Source organism: Eubalaena glacialis, chromosome 1, assembly GCF_028564815.1.
Source record: "Eubalaena glacialis isolate mEubGla1 chromosome 1, mEubGla1.1.hap2.+ XY, whole genome shotgun sequence".
Taxonomy (NCBI): domain Eukaryota; kingdom Metazoa; phylum Chordata; class Mammalia; order Artiodactyla; family Balaenidae; genus Eubalaena; species Eubalaena glacialis.
In genome coordinates, this window is record NC_083716.1 from 19,701,352 (window position 1) to 19,718,930 (window position 17,579).

At 39.4% G+C, this 17,579-nt stretch overlaps 1 protein-coding gene and 1 pseudogene across 1 annotated transcript in view; both read right to left on the bottom strand.

The window, feature by feature from the left end:
• The window catches only part of SMC3 (structural maintenance of chromosomes 3), a 32,394-nt gene extending 21,850 nt beyond the window's left edge, over positions 1-10,544 (bottom strand). The window contains exons 1-6 of the mRNA XM_061193432.1: positions 10,417-10,544; positions 9,353-9,428; positions 4,054-4,092; positions 2,463-2,530; positions 528-599; positions 70-149 (exon numbers count right to left, since the gene is read on the bottom strand). Coding sequence (XP_061049415.1) covers positions 70-149; positions 528-599; positions 2,463-2,530; positions 4,054-4,092; positions 9,353-9,428; positions 10,417-10,431 — 350 coding nt within the window. The 5' untranslated portion in view covers positions 10,432-10,544. The remainder of the gene's footprint in view (positions 1-69; positions 150-527; positions 600-2,462; positions 2,531-4,053; positions 4,093-9,352; positions 9,429-10,416) is intronic.
• Positions 10,545-15,371: 4,827 nt separating this feature from the next.
• LOC133093534 (large ribosomal subunit protein eL28-like) lies at positions 15,372-15,778 on the bottom strand (annotated as a pseudogene).
• Between the last annotated feature and the right edge of the window lie 1,801 nt (positions 15,779-17,579).

A 17,579-nucleotide genomic window follows, 5' to 3' on the forward strand; every position in this document is an offset into this window, starting at 1 on the left:
ATATATGAGGCAAGTAAAATACTTTTACTCTTTTGTATAGAAATTACAAACATAAAGAAAAATGCTTACGTGACCATTTTCTTGTCTAAGAAATACTGATCTTTTTTGGCACCAATAACTCTTCGAAGTGAAACTTCCTCTTTGTCGATCTAAGAAAAAAAAGGAAAAGCCCAAAGTTAAATCTAATAGTAGAAGTGGAAACTTTATAGTTAATAAGGTCATTTCAGAGTCCCTCATCATAGCAATTATTTTGAAACTTCAATCATCTCACTAAAGATATGCCACGAATACTCAATTCTATGACAAAGACATTTTTTCACAACAGCTTACACATTCCCATTTGTTTACCAGAATATTCATTACAACTTTAAGACAAAATTAGTATGTAAGCTGTAGTTATTTTAGTATGAACTAAATTATAAAAGCCGAAGTACAACTATAAATAAGTGTTTCAAAGCATGAAAAAAGTCAGTTGCGTCAATAAAATTCTCAATGTTACTACTGAAAAGAAAAAGCAGTTTACTCACTGGCAACCGGTTGTCTGAATTGTCAAAAATAATCTCCACAAAAGCAGAAATAACACGAGGTCCTGTACCCTCCTAAAACATGAGAAAAATTAATGTGTTGCATAAGTGGTATTTTCATATTCTTTAAATACTTTTAAAGTTTAGTGCATGGTAACAAGCCTGATTCAATGGAGAAAAATTTCTATCAGACTAATATATATCCTTCTTGCCAAAGCAGCAAACACTGGATTAGGATAACAAAACTCAACCAAACAGCTTTTGATTCTGAATTTTAAAAATGAGAACTATGCAAGAGATGTCAAAGTTAGATTTACAGAGGTCTTGTTCTGCATATCACTTCATTAGAGCATAAGACCCCATAGCCACCCAATTTTACCTATTTGCTAAAATATAAAACACTTTGAGGCTTCTCTCTTATAGATTCATCTTAATGCTAGAAAGGAACCCTAACAAGTCACATGATAAAAACTGTCTTTTTAAACATTTGAGATATTCTATATAGTTTAAAATCTGCTATGAAAACATATGCATTTAACATATGGGTCACATTTAGACTGATCTGTGACCCAACTACTTACATACCAAGCCCAAGTAATTTCTAGATTGTGAAAACTGCTATTATGTAGTAGTTCAATACAATGAAGAATGATACCTAAAGAAATTATTCTTTTAATGCTAATCTGAGAAACCTAAAGAGAGATCTTTCTATAGGGAATCAATTCTGATTACTGGACTAAAAATTCAAATGTAAGAGTTGGGGGAGGGAATTCCTTGGCAGTCCAGTGGTTAGCACTTGGCTCTTTCACTACGTGGCCCTGGTTCAATCCCTGGTTGGGGAATGAAGATCCTGCAAGCCACACGGCGCAGCCAAAAAAAAAAAAAAAAAAAGTGAGGAGGAGAAAAAGATAATGGTTAGAAAAAGAACTTTAAGTCTGAGAGATACTGTGGAGATATATTGAGGAATCTCGCTTTCTGGTCTTAAAATTAATTATAAGCCATATTTAAACGAGACAGGGACTTCCCTGGTGGACCAGTAGCTAAGGCTCTGCGGGGGCCCAGGTTCGATACATGGTCAGGGAACTAGATCCCGCATGCTACACAAAGACCCAGTGTAAGTAAGTACATAAGTACGTAAGTAAATAAATAAATAAATAAAGTTACATCATTTTATCATAGCCTTTTATACTTTATCCTAAAGTTACTTTTTATTCATAATTATCTAAAGAAAAATTCTAACAATTTTCATTACTATAAATATACTGTCTTTCATATTGGATGTTAACCATTGTTACCAAATGATGTTACCATTTAAGTACAAATATGGCTAAAAATAACTTTATGTTGTTTAGTTTGTAATGGTTGCTTTTCTATGCTCCCAATTAACTTATTTATTTATTTACTATTTATGTAGGCTGCACTGGGTCTTGGTTGCAGCGCATGGGCTCTAGAGTGCGTGGGCTCAGTTGCTGCGGCACGCGGGCCTAGCTGCGGTTTGTGGGATCTTAGTTCCCTGACCAGGGATCAAACCTGGGCCCCCTTCATTGAGAGTACGGAGTCTTAACCACTGGACCACCAGGGAAGTCCCCACAATTAACTTCTGATTCTGAGTCTCAAAGTTTCTAATCCCCAACCTAACTTTCTCAGCAAACCTGCTTCCAGACCGTTACCAGGCCATACTCCTAATAAAGAATTTATATTTATATGGAAGGCATATCCATCCATAGGGAACTCGCACAATTTTCTTACCATTATATAAAATTTAAGTCTTTATCCTGCATTAATATAGTAAGCTAAATTTCACAGCAGAACAACATACATAAGAGATACACTGTGTCATGTTCCAAAGGATCTGAAACTTGAAAAAATAATTTTGTTTACCAGAATTGACAATGTATTTTTAGAAGTATTTAATATCCATAAAGCAGTCTCACTCACATGTAACAAAGCCAATCTCTGTTCCGGACGAAGATGACTAAACTCATCACTGAGAACAAACTGAATTGCTAGAAATACAAAAACAACTATTAGTAGGATCTAAAAAAGGATTTATGCCTTAGTCATAATTTCCCATACCTTCGCAGAATACAGTATATCAGGTAATGAACAATGCAGATAAAGTAGATTACCTGTTTCATATAGACAAAAGGAATGCAGAAAATTTGCCTGCACTTCAGATTAATCAGCTAGGAAATGATGATATTAGAAAAACATTAAGTTTTCACTGAAACATTTAAGGTAAGAAAATAAAAACACTGAAATACACGAACAGACAAGTAGAACTAAGGTGTACCTCTTGATCAAAGTATACATGGTTAGGTTTCATGCTATAGTTGCTTTTATCCACTAGATATAAATAATATAAATTAAAATATTTAACAAAATAGGATATATTCCTATAATATCCTTAATTGCATACTTTGTCAAAATAAATAGCACTAAGTAGGAAATGTTTCAGATTTCCACTTTCTACTGCAGTACTTACTTACCCTTTGTCTTCTGTAAGAAGGAGCCATTCCTGCTTCCATAGAATGCCTAACTGGACCACCCTCTCCTAGAAATGGAACTCTTTACTCAACTGTTCTATTCCCAGTCCACCCAAGAGAGCTTTGACACTCTAAAAGGGGGAGTATGTATATATGAATGTGTATGCTGGGGGTGGAGGTGGGGATTGGTTTTCTTTTATAATCACCTTGGAGGGGACAGATTCAAACTGCCCTCATCCCCCCTGGAGATCATGAAATATTAATACTTGCACTCCAATCCTACTCTTCTCATCATCCCCAAATTACAACCACTGATGGGGTACAGAGTACCCTTTAGATTTATAAGCAAAGAAGGGATAGAACCTTTGCTATTACTACACCATCCTTTTCCTCAAGCACTACTCAACTAAGAGGTTCAAAACTTTTTCAATCTACTCCTTGTACAGTCCAAATCTGTTAAAATATTTTTTCTCCCCAAAGAATTTAACAGAGGCATTACTATTCTTAAACGCATTTTATCTTTAGAGATAGTTTTCAAAGCTCTACTTCCTATCTTCTGACAACCAACAACTGTCTTTGTTGAGTCTAGTTTTTTACACCCCTCTATCTTTTATTAAAATAATTGATTTGGATGAAACAGATAAGCCATTTTCCATAACAATATTAACTATTCTACTGCACTTACATTCTTTGAATCTCTCTCTCTCTCTCTGCATTTACAACATTTATATACAGCACTCAAGTTTAGAAAGCACTTCCATACATATTATCTCATTTGATTCTCACAACCCATCTAAGGTAGGCAGGGCAAATATCTCTGTTTTTCAAGTGAAAGAGTACTTTGAGAAGTTAAGTGTTTTGCCCAGTCTCACATGGCTAATCACTGGAGCAGAGCTCAGATTCTTATACTCTACATCCTCTACATTAAATTGCAACCTCGTTTGAAGAAGTATTTCTTGTGTTTCATGCAGACGTAACCTCAGATAAACTACCGTAAGATACCTAGGTCTTACTATGTTTAGAATTCAAAAAACAATACCTACCATAAAAAAAGTTACTTTTTCCAGATCCATTTCTGCCCACTACAAAATTTCAAAAAGTCCATGTTATTTTGTATAAAAAACAATAAAACTTTACAGAAAGTATTCAAAAAATATAAAATCCAATCTTCTAACATAACATCTTAAAAACTGAAATTAAGTACAACAGAACAGTGAACAATAAATCAATAAACAAAACAGCTTTAATTACCAGATGAGTGCAATTTTTGTATAGTCTTCAGATAATTTTTTTCTTAAAGAAATTTATTTCATTGTTTATTTTTTTGCTCTTTCCCAATAGTTTAAAATTAACAGGAATAACTAAATATACTACCTGGTTTTTATGATTTATAATCATTACAATGGACATGTAATTCTATTTTAATTGTATATAATAAAATATATTTAACAATTTAAAGATTCACATAATGCTAAAAATTTAAAATACTTAAACAATCATTTAAAATTTTCAAACCATTTCCATGTTAAACAGTTTCTGATCAGCCCTATACATCATGTATAGTTCTTAGAGTCACAAAAATACAGACAACTATAATGCACTTTTTTTTACTACCTGAATTCAGAAATAAGCAATTCTATACATAAAAGGATATCAAATGTTTTAGATTTAATGAATTCATTTGAACTTCTTTTGTTTAACAAAATTTTAATTGTTAAGAGTCATGAATAACTATGCTACTCTCTCTCAATCTTGACCAATATCCTGAACAAATTAGCCCCAAAGTCATCACCTTTAATCCAAGATAAATTCTAAAGAAATCAGAAAGTAATGAAGTGCTTTAAAAAAAAAAAAAAAGGCATATAACAGACACAGAGGCCAGCCTGAAGGGGGCTTCTATTAGCTAAATCTAGGACAATTTGAGCACCAAAATAATTAGATGAATTATAAATTATTGCTGGGGCGGGGTAGGCGGGAATAATCCATGAGTCCATACTGATAATAAAAAGATAAATAAATAGCTAAGGAGTGAAGACGTTTGATTACAGTAGAATACCAAGTGGTAAATGTGAAAGGAGTGCTGGAAATGGAACTTCATCATCCTGTAACCATCAGAATAAAGGCAAGAATTATCAATGAATGCTAAATCTGAGGGGGAATTTTGATAAGGAGCACAATATGTGCATGGTCCATAAGTCTCTCCCCATCTCCATATTATTTATTAGTTGCAAGGGAGAAAACACTAACTACACAGTGGAAAAATTGGACAGAATCTCTACTCAGTGATCAAAACTATCATCATCAATAAGTAGATGGATATCATGTGCCTCCAGGTGGAATACCCTGAAAAGGACACATCATTTATGTAATATTTTTCAAAAATAACACTGTAAAAGACAAAGGAAGGCTGTGGAAATGATCCAGATTAAATGAGACTAAAGAGGCATGACAACTAAATGCAACGCCTGATCCTAAATTAAATCCTGTACTAGAGGAGGAAAAATGCTACAAAGAAAATCTCTGGGTCAGTCAACATAGCTAGAAAATAAAATAACATTATTGTATTGATGTTAAATTTACTGACATTGATAACTACACTGTGATTATATACGATAATATCCCTATTCTTAGAAAGTACACATTGAAGTCACAGGCAAAGAACCATGATGTACATAACTTACTCTAAGAAAAAATAAGTGTGAGAGTGAGTGCAAATGATAGAGCAAGTGGGGAAATGTTAACAGTAGATTTGGGGGACTTCCCTGGTGGCGCAGTGGTTAAGAATCTGCCTGCCAATGCAGGGGACATGGGTTTGAGCCCTGGTCTGGGAAGATCCCACATGCCGCGGAGCAACTAAGCCTGTGCGCCACAAGTACTGAAGCCCGCGCGCCTAGAGCCCGTGCTCCACAACAAGAGAAGCCACCGCAGTGAGAAGCCAGCGCACCACAACGAAGAGTAGCCCCCGCTCACAACAACTAGAGAAAAAGCCCACGCGCAGCAACGAAGACCCAATGCAGGCAAAAATAAATTAATTAATTAAAAAAAACACCAAAACAGTAGATTTCGGTAAAGGATACACAAGTTGTATCTCTGTACTGTTATTTATGCAACTTTTCTGTAAATTTGAAATTATCACTAAATAAGTTTTAAAAGGTAATTTATCATTAAAAAATTACAGAAAATTATGGTTCAAACCATAATCCATTCATAAATAACTGAAAAATTTATAATTTCCCTAAGAATTACTCCTACCCACACAGTGGAATGCTACATAGCAATTTTAAGGATGTTGAATACTTAATGATAGGGAAAGATATTTCAGTTTATTCTGAAAGAGAAAAAAATAGATTACCAACAGATTACTACAAACCAATTTTTATTTAAAAAGGCGTACTTATATATATGTACACGAAAACTGAAGGGGTATTGAGATAGACCCAGTTTATGTGTGTCCCCAGATTCACCTGCCCTAACCCAGGCCTTGGCTGCCTGTCAATAGAGAGGCTAGTCTCCCAACACCTCAGGTTGTTTCAGCCTACCCTGGGGGTACATTCAGATCTGTGAAAACCCAAAGGAGGTTACAGTTCCCCAACCACTCCAGGGGGGTTAGTCCCCAGAGTAACACAATCCAAAAGCACAGTGTGGGGGGGGGGGGGGATCAATGCCCTATGTGGTAAACTTTGACCAAAGAGAGACAGAAGCTAGCACATAAAACCTTCTCCATACCTCTCCCACCTGAGCTTTCCAAGGTGTGGTGGGTTTACAAAGTCTGTCTGTAAGTTATCCAATGTGACTGCAAACCAGGTGTATCTTCTTTATAAAGCTATGACCACTACCCCCCCCCACCCCTTGCCCTCAGACTGCACCCTCCCATTAACCCCTCCCATTAACGCCTTAGCAGCTAAGCAGGCCTCGGGCTCTGTTCTCCAGGAAACCACAAGCTAGCCTGGGGGAGAAGGATTACAGTTTAAATTTTTTCCTTTTAGCTTTTATGCTCTTTATGTTCTATAACTTCACGTATATTTCTTTTGTTAGAAGGCCAGAAAAAAGGTAAACTTAAAAAGGTTTATGGTTCTTGCACTTAAACATCAAACATTCAAGTATCAGCACATGAGGTATCTGCCTTCAAATCCTGTGTTTTTTTAAGGGTCAAAATCATTAAACAATCAAAGTGGTAAGCTTTCAAAAAACATTTTTAGGAACAATCTCACTGTATACTATTTTTGGTCTTTCTTATACAATTAAGGGACCTATTTTTAAAATATGTTAAACAAAATCATATTATGTTTTTTCAGTTAAAATGAAAGAACATTTAGATAACATCCTTTGTAACTGTGACTATTAACAATCTTAATGTTGCAACCAAAGTAGTAAAACAGCTGTCTTATAATAGCTAAAACAAAAATACTTGATAGGCCCTAAAGATATAATTTAATCATTCTAGGTAATAACGGCCATCATTTTACAGTTCATTTATAAAATTACAGTCAGTCCTCTGAATCCCACATCCCTGTGTTTCACACTCGGGGATTTAACCAACTGCGGATTGAAAATATTCCGGGTGGGGGGGTAGGGGAACTTTCCAGAAAGTTCCAAAAAGCAAAACTGGAATTTGCCACAAGCTGGCAACTACTTACACAGCAGGTATATTGTATTTACAACTATTTACATAGCATTTACATTGTATTATAAGTAATCTAGACATATGCTTAGGTTATATGCAAAAACACTAAGATTTTATAACAAGTTTTATACAAGCATTCAGGATACCAAGGGACAACTGTATACAACTGACATATTAAGATATTTATCGACTTTTAATTTTTAAGTTAAGGAAATAATATAAGTCTAGTAATTATTCATTTTTCTCCGTTTCTAAAGATTTTTTTATTGATGAAAATCAGAAGGCACTTATAATCAAAATGTAAGTAAAACTCTAGTACAATCAAGCTACCCTTATGGCACACCAATTCAATTAACGATTCTCCAGTAGGCAAGGCAGAGGGAAAAGTATGTTTTCTTTATTCCCAACTACAAAGTTGCAATTGATGTACCAAGGGCAGGTTTTTTCCTTGCCCACAATTTTAAAATTTCATTATTTATTTATTTATTTCAAAATAAAGTATGATTCTCCAAGTTTCTCTGGGAACATCAGTATTCACTGTTCACCCTTTACTGATTTCTCTATGAATCTCACCTCACCCATGCTATGGACTGAACTGTGTCCCCGCCCCACCCAATTCATATGCTGAAGCCCTAACCCCCCTATGTGAAGCTTTTTGGAGATGCGGGTCTTTGGAAGGTAATTAATGTGAGGTTAGGAGTGTGGGGCCTTTATGGTGGGATCAGTGCTCCTGTAAGAGGGTGAGGGAGAGGCTCAAACAAAGAAGGTCCTGTGAGCATGATGGAGAGGGAGGCCTCCAGAGCAGTGAAAAAATAAATCCCTGTTGTTTGAGCCACCTAGTCTACAATATTTTGTTATGGTAGACCAAGCCAACTAGCATGCCAATAAACTCTGTAAGGACACTGTAGCAGAAATCTATGTCAATAGCAATTCTTTGCTTTTCTGGTGTCTAGAAGCACTCATTTCACCTACCCTTTAAAAACTCAGCAGAGTGTCAGAAAACACTTTTGCTGTCTGTACCAGCAAAATGGAACCTTATCATCTGAAGAACCTATAGACTAACTATTATACTGAAAGGCAATAACCATTAGCCCCTTGTCCTCACACAACTGCCTTCTCATTTAATCTTCCCAACAGCCCCATGAGATGTATATCATTATTTCCACTTTGCAAATGAGAAAACTAAGCAGCTCAGGAAGTCAAGTTTGAAGAATACATGGCAGAATTGGGATTTGAACCCCATTCTGTTACAATTCAAAGTTTATGCTCTTCCCACCAACCTGTGTAGTCTGTCCTTAGACATTATAATAGGAAATTTAAAAAAAACCTGAGAACAATCTAATTTGTGAAAAAAGAATGGTCACCTTTGAAATAAGGCAATAGTGCCCATTTTAACTAGAAAATGACATACCAAGAAGAGCTGAAACGCTAAATTTAGTCATTCACTATAAACTTAAATCTGTCAAAACATACACATACGAGGCTACCAAATAAAAATGAGTACTTTATGATTGTCTTATTCAAGTATTTTAACCGTATAAAGGAAGCAATTTCATCAGTGCAGATAAAAAAACAGAAAAGTAATTTCATATAGAAAAAAATACACATAAATTTATGTAATATTCAGAGACAATTCCTGTCTCCTTAAGCCTAAACACAGGCAGGATTTAAATGGCTGTAGAGACATAAATCTGGTCTAGTAAACCATGAACACTTACCAATAACATTATGTTTTGAACTGAAGGGATCTACAATTGTTTGATCTCTATAACTTCGAAAACCCTGGATAATAACCTAATAAATAAAAGAGAGATTTTTTTCAGAACACACCCCAAAAGAAATAACTTCTAAGCTAACATTTTCCTTTTGCACTCCTTCCCGTTCTGGTTTCTCATTTAACGCAAGACAGAAAAGCTTCCATGTCCTAGAAGAAAAACTCATTTTGCAAAGTGATTTAAAAAAACTTCTTAAAACAGCCCGTTTATCAGTAACCATTGCCACTGTTGCTTTTTTAGGAGTTATAATTAGTAACCTGTTAGGGAACTCTCAAAATCAAGCACCCCGTATACGGTTCGTTGGCACACTAAGCCTTAGAGGGCCGTATAAAAGTCTATCAAATATGCAAACCGGCCCGGCTTTCCTGGGCGCCCCTGTCAGTCACACACTCGGGCCAAAAAGAGCCGCCGTTCCAGGACAGGACTGCCTGGAGTCCAACACCTGCAGCAGAGACACTTCTCGTGAAGAGTGGGAAGGGGCTCATCTTTGGGGTGGACTCCAGCGCGGGAAGACCATTCTGACAGAAGTAACAACGGAATGAGGAGGCGCTACACATTTCTGCAGGAACGAGGAGCCCTTTCACTTCTCCGGGTTAAGTCGGGAGACACCCCAGCTTGGGCCTCAGGGGCGTCCCCGGGGCCGGGGAGACCCTCTCTCCACACACCCCACGCCAAAGGCCCGCGGGGGGCTAGCCGGTCCCGCAGGACAGGGCCGCTTCTCGCCCTCCCGGGAAGGCCCGGTTCCCTCCAAAGGGCCCGCCCCGCCGGCCCCTCCACCCCTCTCCCCGAGAGCACGCCTCCCTCAGGCGACCGCCCTGCGGGGAGGCCCGGGCTGCAAAGGGGCGCCCCAATTCCCCGCGGCCCCCGCGCTTGCGGGCCGGGGCCGCATCCCTCCCACACAGCCCCAGTCCAGGCCCGCGCCCACCCTGCGGGGAGAAGCGACACCCCCGCCTCAAGGAGCGGTCCTCACGGGCCCGTGAAGGGTGCGAGGGACGCACAGGCCTCACCTGCTTTATGTACATGGTTCCTCGCCCCGAGCCGGGGAGAAGGCCTCCCGCGCAAGAAGCAACAACTCGCCAGCGGGCTCAGGTGAGGCGCCTAGGAGACCCCTCCCCCCACAACGCCGCTCTCTCCGCTCTAGCCAAACAAAATGGCGGCGCCCATGGAGGCGGAGTCCCCGCCTCGGACGGAACCACCCTCGCAGCCCCCAAGGAGCGTAGGGGGAATCAGGGTCAGATCTGCTCTTTCTTTTTGGCAAAAGGAGCACTTCTTCGATGTCGTTAGGTGAATTTCATTTGATTCCTCAATTTTTAGATGAGTTTTTCCTGAGAATTAGTCGGAAGCTTCACTCGGACAAGAGCCTTGATCGTGATGTTGGCCCGTATTCCCTCCGAGCGTGGAGCCAATGGTTTCGACCACAAGGGAGGAAAGCTTCGGCGCCAAAGCTAAGACTGGGAGTCTAAGGGCCAGTAGCGGTGCATGCAGGTGGCCACGTGGTCTCGGGCTGTTTGGAAATGCGGTGCTAGCGCAGGTTCCCGAACACGCAACGTACTGGACGTGGGTGGGATTCGGTGTGCAGAATCCCTGCTGCTCCATTATTCTCTCTCGCTCTGGGAACTTTTATAAATTTAGAATTGCCCGCATTGGGTCTGGACCGCCCACTCGCAGGACACCCCAAATGGACTTGACGCTCGAAAATTAGTTTTAATAATGTCATAATTATTAATACCCCGGGCGATTTTTACTGCTCTGCCATCTGCTATAAATCTAGGCAGATTGGACAACTGCAACAAAAAGAGATTTAGGTAAGATTAAAAGCTACCCCCCTCCCTTTTTATAACAGCCTAAAAGATACGAGGTGCTAGTGGCAACCCTGGGTGTATCTGATCTGTTATCAATTGTAGCGGAAAAACATATTGTTAGAAATTGGATCTCTGGGTCGCTGTAGAATTACCTGCCACTCAGCAGCCACTCAAGTTGGTCGGTCCTCGCCATCCCTCCCGCTGCGGCTGGCAGTTCTAGCCCTTATTCTTTCTAGATTGAACTATTTCTAGTAGCCTCTTAACTTCATCCTTGTCAGCGCCTCTTAGTGCTGGCAGAATTCTTTATATACCGTTTTAATAGATGAGGGGAGAAGGACACTTCAGGGAAAACAAATGACTTATTTGAAGGTGAAAAGGGGGAGAGAAAGAGCACATAAGGGAAAACAAATGACTTTTAGGAAAGTCAAATGGGCCCTTAGGAGAACAGATGGGAGACCTGCTAGTTTTTGTGACTTTGTCTGTTTGGGTGTTACTCAGTGATAAGAGTCAGACTTCTCTGTGAGTTCCTGGAGAGAGGATTTATAACAGTTACTTTGAGCTCTTTTGGGAGGCAGATAAGAGATTTCAGGAACTCAAGTACTTTCAGCTCAAAATAATTTTTATGCCACAGTAGTGGATTCTGGAGCACTTCAAGAGGGTATTCAGAGTATACTTGCCACTTCCTCCTTCCCAGGTCTGAGGAACATGGTGTCAGTATAGTGGACCAGCATGATAATCTGCTCAATGATGAGAGAATTAAGGACTCTGGACTATATTATGACGGAGAGCAAAGAAGTAATGTGGCCTTGAATGTGAATTGCTGCAGGCACCGGGGGAATGCTCCACTCCTTCCAGATGAAGATGAAAAAGAATACATTTTGCCAGATAATAACTGCTAGTCTGTGTTGATCTCTTCTAGTAAGGATTCTACCTCCAGCCCTGCAGCTGAGTTACCTCTTGCTTAAGTTCTGTTAGTCCACGTCTGTCAGGATCAATCTGGTTTTTGCAAGGACCTAATTGGTGAATTAAATGGAGATTTAATGGGGACCACCACCCCTCATCCTTTAAACTTTTGAGAGTGGCACTCATTTCCACCGTTCTGTCCAAGATGTGGTACTGCTTCTAATTTATTATCTTGGCTGGCCTTAAGGCAGTTTTAGGGAGTCTGACTTTTAGATGAAAACATAGGAGTAAATCTTTGTGACTATGGATTAGGCAGTGGTTTCTTAAATATGATACTAAAAGCACAGTGATGAAAAAAAAATTATACTTTATAAAAATTTCTGTGCCTCAAAAGAAGTAAAATGACAAGAAAATGTTTGTGAGTTATATATTAGACAAGGGACTTGGATCCGAAATATATAAAGAACTCTTACAATAACTTAACAACTTAATAACGTAACAATAAAAAGACAAATAACTCTGTTTAAAAATGGGCAAAGGAGGGCTTCCCTGGTGGCGCAGTGGTTGAGAATCTGCCTGCCAATGCAGGGGACACGGGTTCGAGCCCTGCTCTGGGAAGATCCCACATGCCGTGGAGCAACTGGGCCCGTGAGCCACAATTACTGAGCCTGCGCATCTGGAGCCTGTGCTCCGCAACAAGAGAGGCCGCGATAGTGAGAGGCCCGCGCACCGCGATGAAGAGTGGCCCCACTTGCCGCAACTGGAGAAAGCCCTCGCACAGAAACGAAGATCCAACACAGCCATAAATAAATAAATAATTTTTAAAAAAATTAAAAAAAAAAAAATGGGCAAAGGATTTGAATGCACATTTTCCCAAATGGTCAGTAAACTTATGAAAAGATGCTCACCATCATTAGCCAGTCAGATACCACTTCAAATCCACTAAGATAGCTAAAATAAAAAAGACAGACAATAACAGGTGTCAGCTTGGTTATGGAGAAATTGGAACCGTCTTATATTATTGCTGCTGGGAATGTAAAATGGTGCAGCCACTTAAGCTATTCCTCAAAAAATTAGACATATGATTACTATATGACCCAGCAATGTAATTCCTAGGTATATGCCCAAGAGAAATGAAAACTTCCACACAAAAATTGTGTGTGAATGTCCATAGCAGGATTATTCATAGTAGCTAAAAAGTAGAAATAACCTAAATGTCCATCAACTGTTGGATGAGTAAAATGTGCTCTACCCATACAATGAAATATGAGTCAGCAATAAAAAATAATACCAATACATGCTGAAGACTGTACTGCCACATACACTCACTGCTATGGCCCGGGTTCAATCCCTGGTCCAGGAACTCACGTGGCACAGCCAAGAAAAACCCACAAATAAACATGGATGAATCTTGCAAATGTTAAGCTAAGTGGAAGAATCCAGTCACAAAAGAGCACATATTGTATGATTCCATTTATATGAAAAGTCCAAAATAGACAAATTCATGGACACATAAAATAGATTAGTAGTTGCCTGGGGCTACAGATTGGGTGGGAAGGTTGGGAAATGGGTTTTGGGGAAGGGTTTTGGGAAGGGTTTTCAAAATATTCTAAAATTAGATTGTAATGATGGTTGTACAACTTTTTAAATATAGTAAAAACCACTGACAGCATTGTAATTCAACTATACTTCAATAAAAAAAATTTAAAACCTGTACACTTTAAATGGGTGAATTTTATTCTATGTGAAATATATCCCAATAAAGCTGAAAAAAAAATAGAAAAATTTTCAATTATGGATCTTTAAACCATACCCAGGTCTTCCCTCGTGGCACAGTGGTTAAGAATCCGCCTGCCAATGCAGGGGACACGGGTTCGAGCCCTGGTCCGGGAAGATCCCACATGCCACGGAGCAACTAAGCCTGTGCGCCACAACTATTGGGCCTGCGGTCTAGAGGCCGCAAGCCACAACTACTGAACCCACGTGCCACAACTACTGAAGCCCTCACACCTAGAACCCGTGTTCCGCAACAAGAGAAGCCACCGCAATGAGAAGCCTGCGCACCTCAATGAAGAGTAGCCCCCGCTCTCTGCAACTAGAGAAAGCCCATGCGCAACAAAGACCTAACGCAGCCAAAAATAAATAAATAAAATAAATAAATTAAAAAAAAACAACCATGCCCAGATTTAGGTCATGTGCAGATTTATATAATGTACAGATTATCTGGGTCATTCTAGAACCATTCTGTAAAAGTCACCAGTGATATATATATATAAATATAAAATTATATATGTATATATAATTAAAATACATTATAATTTCAAATATGCTATTGAAATCTCATGTTTATATCATCTTTACTCAAAACTTTAGCTATTTAGGTTAGTGCAGAAATTCAAATTCTGGCTTGGCATCAAATATGCCATCTTCCAAATTCTCGATTTTGCATTCTGTAATAACTATCACTACAGAGTTAAGCACAAAATTACATTCTTTAACAAATAAGGTAAGATGATAAATTTTCCAATTTAATTGATATTTTAAAATGTTCTACAATTTAAAAGTTATTTAATGCAAAATCGCCAAATTTAGTGTCAGGGTTTTTGGTGGGGGGAGGAAGCAACACAATGCAAAAATGAGTTATTTACTAAGAAGAGGGAGGTTTACCTCCTCCCCGCACCTTTTCTAGAACCAGAGTTTTTGCTATAGGCAAGATTTAAAGACCCTAACCTCAGGACCAAGACTTTTTCCCCAATTTTTTGGCCTGTAGCCTAAAGTTAAATTTCTTTTTCCAGGTTGAAAGTCAGCTGGAAAAAAAGAATTATTGATTTAAAAATCATTTAATGCAGACATTGTATCATCTGTTTTTCTGGCTAAAGAACAAACAAAACCTCATTCAATCAATTTTCTCAAAAGCAACTTCATATTTTATACTTTTCAACATACAGACTTCAGCTGTTTGGCACCTTTCCAAAGAGACAATTCTCAAGACCCTGAAATCTCTGATCATTTTAAAATTCAGCACACTTAAGATTTGTTTTTATACCATTATACACGCATCAGAATGACTAAAATTAAAAATACTGGTAACACTAAAGGTCTTAGAGCGAGGTCTTAGGGGAACTGAAACTCATTCATTCATGATAGAAATGTAAAGTAAGTGGTAGAACCAGTTTGCAAAAAGTTTCTCTTTCTTTTTTTTTTTTTGAGGCAAGTCAGTTGACAGCTTTATTGCATTGGGGAAGGGGATAGATCGCTCAGGAGCTCTTCGTGGGGCGGGTCCGCTTTCTCTTCACCATCACAGGCTTCTGGCTGCGCAGGGTGGCGCTGGCTCTGCGGATGAGGGCCATACGCAAATCCGTATGTCCTTTCGGATCATGTGCGGGATTCTGCTGAGGGTGGCCCGGGCGTTCTTGTTGATGGTGGTCCGCACGAAGGAAGTGGCTACCTTTCGCTGGCCGGATCCCCGCTTCATGACCACCACGACCCCTTTGCCGTCAGCCTCCGGCTCCACGCCCACAGTCTTGCGGTGAATGAGCCCGTTGTAGCAAAAAGGAGTTGCGGGCCTTCAGGTTATTGGGTTCGGTGCTGTACGTCTGCTGTTCCTCTTGATCAAGAAGCTGGAGCAGTTCCGCGCGACCATCCGTTGCAGATGCGCGGACATGACGGCAGCTTCTCTCGTGGCAGCGGCCGGATACGGAGTTTCTTTCTTACAAAACTAGATATACATCTACCCTAGGACCTAGCAAGTCCATCCATAGGTATTTGCCTAAGATGAAAACGAATGTCCAACATGATTTGTATAAAAATGTTCATAGCAGCTTTATTCATAATGGCCCCAAATAGCAAACGACCCAAATATATATCAACAGATGACTCAATCAATAAATTGAGGTATATACATTGACAACAAAAAGAAATGAATTACTGGGCTTCCCTGGTGGCGCAGTGGTTGAGAATCTGCCAATGCAGGGGACACGGGTTCGAGCCCTGGTCTGGGAAGATCCCACATGCCGCGGAGCAACTAGGCCCGTGAGCCACAACTACTGAGCCTGCGCGTCTGGAGCCTGTGCCCCGCAACAAGAGAGGCCGCGATAGTGAAAGGCCTGCGCACCGCGATGAAGAGTGGCCCCCGCTTGCCGCAACTAGAGAAAGTCCTCGCACAGAAACGAAGACCCAACACAGCCAAAAATTTAAAAAATTAAAAAAAATTTTAAAAAAAGAAATGAATTACTGATACATGCAATGACCCTTGATGAATCCCAACAATATTATACTGAGTGAAAGAAGTCTTATCTACATGAATACATACTGTATACCTCTATGTATAGGAGGTTCTAGAACAGGTGAAGAAAATCCATGGTGGGAAAAAAAATCAAAAAATTGATTACTTAGGGGAGGTTCCAGGGGAAATGAGAAGGAACATAAGGGAATTTGGGGGGAGGTTATGGTAATTATATCTTTATAGGAATTTTGGTTCCAAGGTTTCTGTGTGTATCAAAACTCCATGACTATTCACTTAAGAATTTTGCATTTAATTGTATTTTCATTTTACATCAGAAGAAAGAACATACTAAATATAGAATTCTAGGTAATGATAATGAATGCTGAAGTATTTAGGGGGAGGTGTATTGTTGTCTGCAACCTACTTGGAAATTTATCCCCCCCAAATTAGCTGTGTAGACAGATGGACAGATGTGATGAAATAAGTGTAGTTAAAACATTAATGGGAAAGTTGAGTGGAAGGTATACGGATTTCATTGTAAAATTTTTAAAACTTTTTTGTATTTGAAAATTTTCATAAAAACATTCTGGGGGGATAAAAGTCCTAGAAGTTTCCCAAAAAAACTAGCCCATTTTTGCCTCTCTGATCTCATCTCCTGCTACCTCCCCTCTCTGTTCTCTTCTCCTGCTACTTCCCCTCTCTGTTCTAGCCGCATTTAAGTGTACCAGGTATCCCCTACCTCAGGACTTTTGCACTTGCCCTTCCTGATGCCTGCAATTCTCTTCCCTCACATATCTATTTGACTTTCTCCCTCACCTTCAGGCAGATTTATAAGATTTCTGTCCCCTGGTGTACATGCCCTGTATAATCTCCTCCCCTTGGGTATAGATGGGACTTGTGGATATGGTGGGACATCACTCCTGGGATTAGGTTACCATATATGGCAAAGGAACTTGAGGGGATTTTGCAGATGTAATTCAGATCCCTAATCAGGCAATTTTGAGTTAATTTTTAAAAAAGATGATCTTGGATGGGCCTGACCTAATCAGGTGAGCCCTTCAAAAGAGGGCATCAGAAAGGAAGTCAAGTCAGAGAGATTCCAAGCCAGAGATGCTCCCCTGGTGGTCTTTTAAGCTGTGGAGAAGGCTAAATGGCAGAGAATAACAGGTAGCCTCTGGGAACTGAGGGCCTCAGTCCTACAACTGCAAGGAACTGAATTATGCCCCAAACCAGTGAGCTT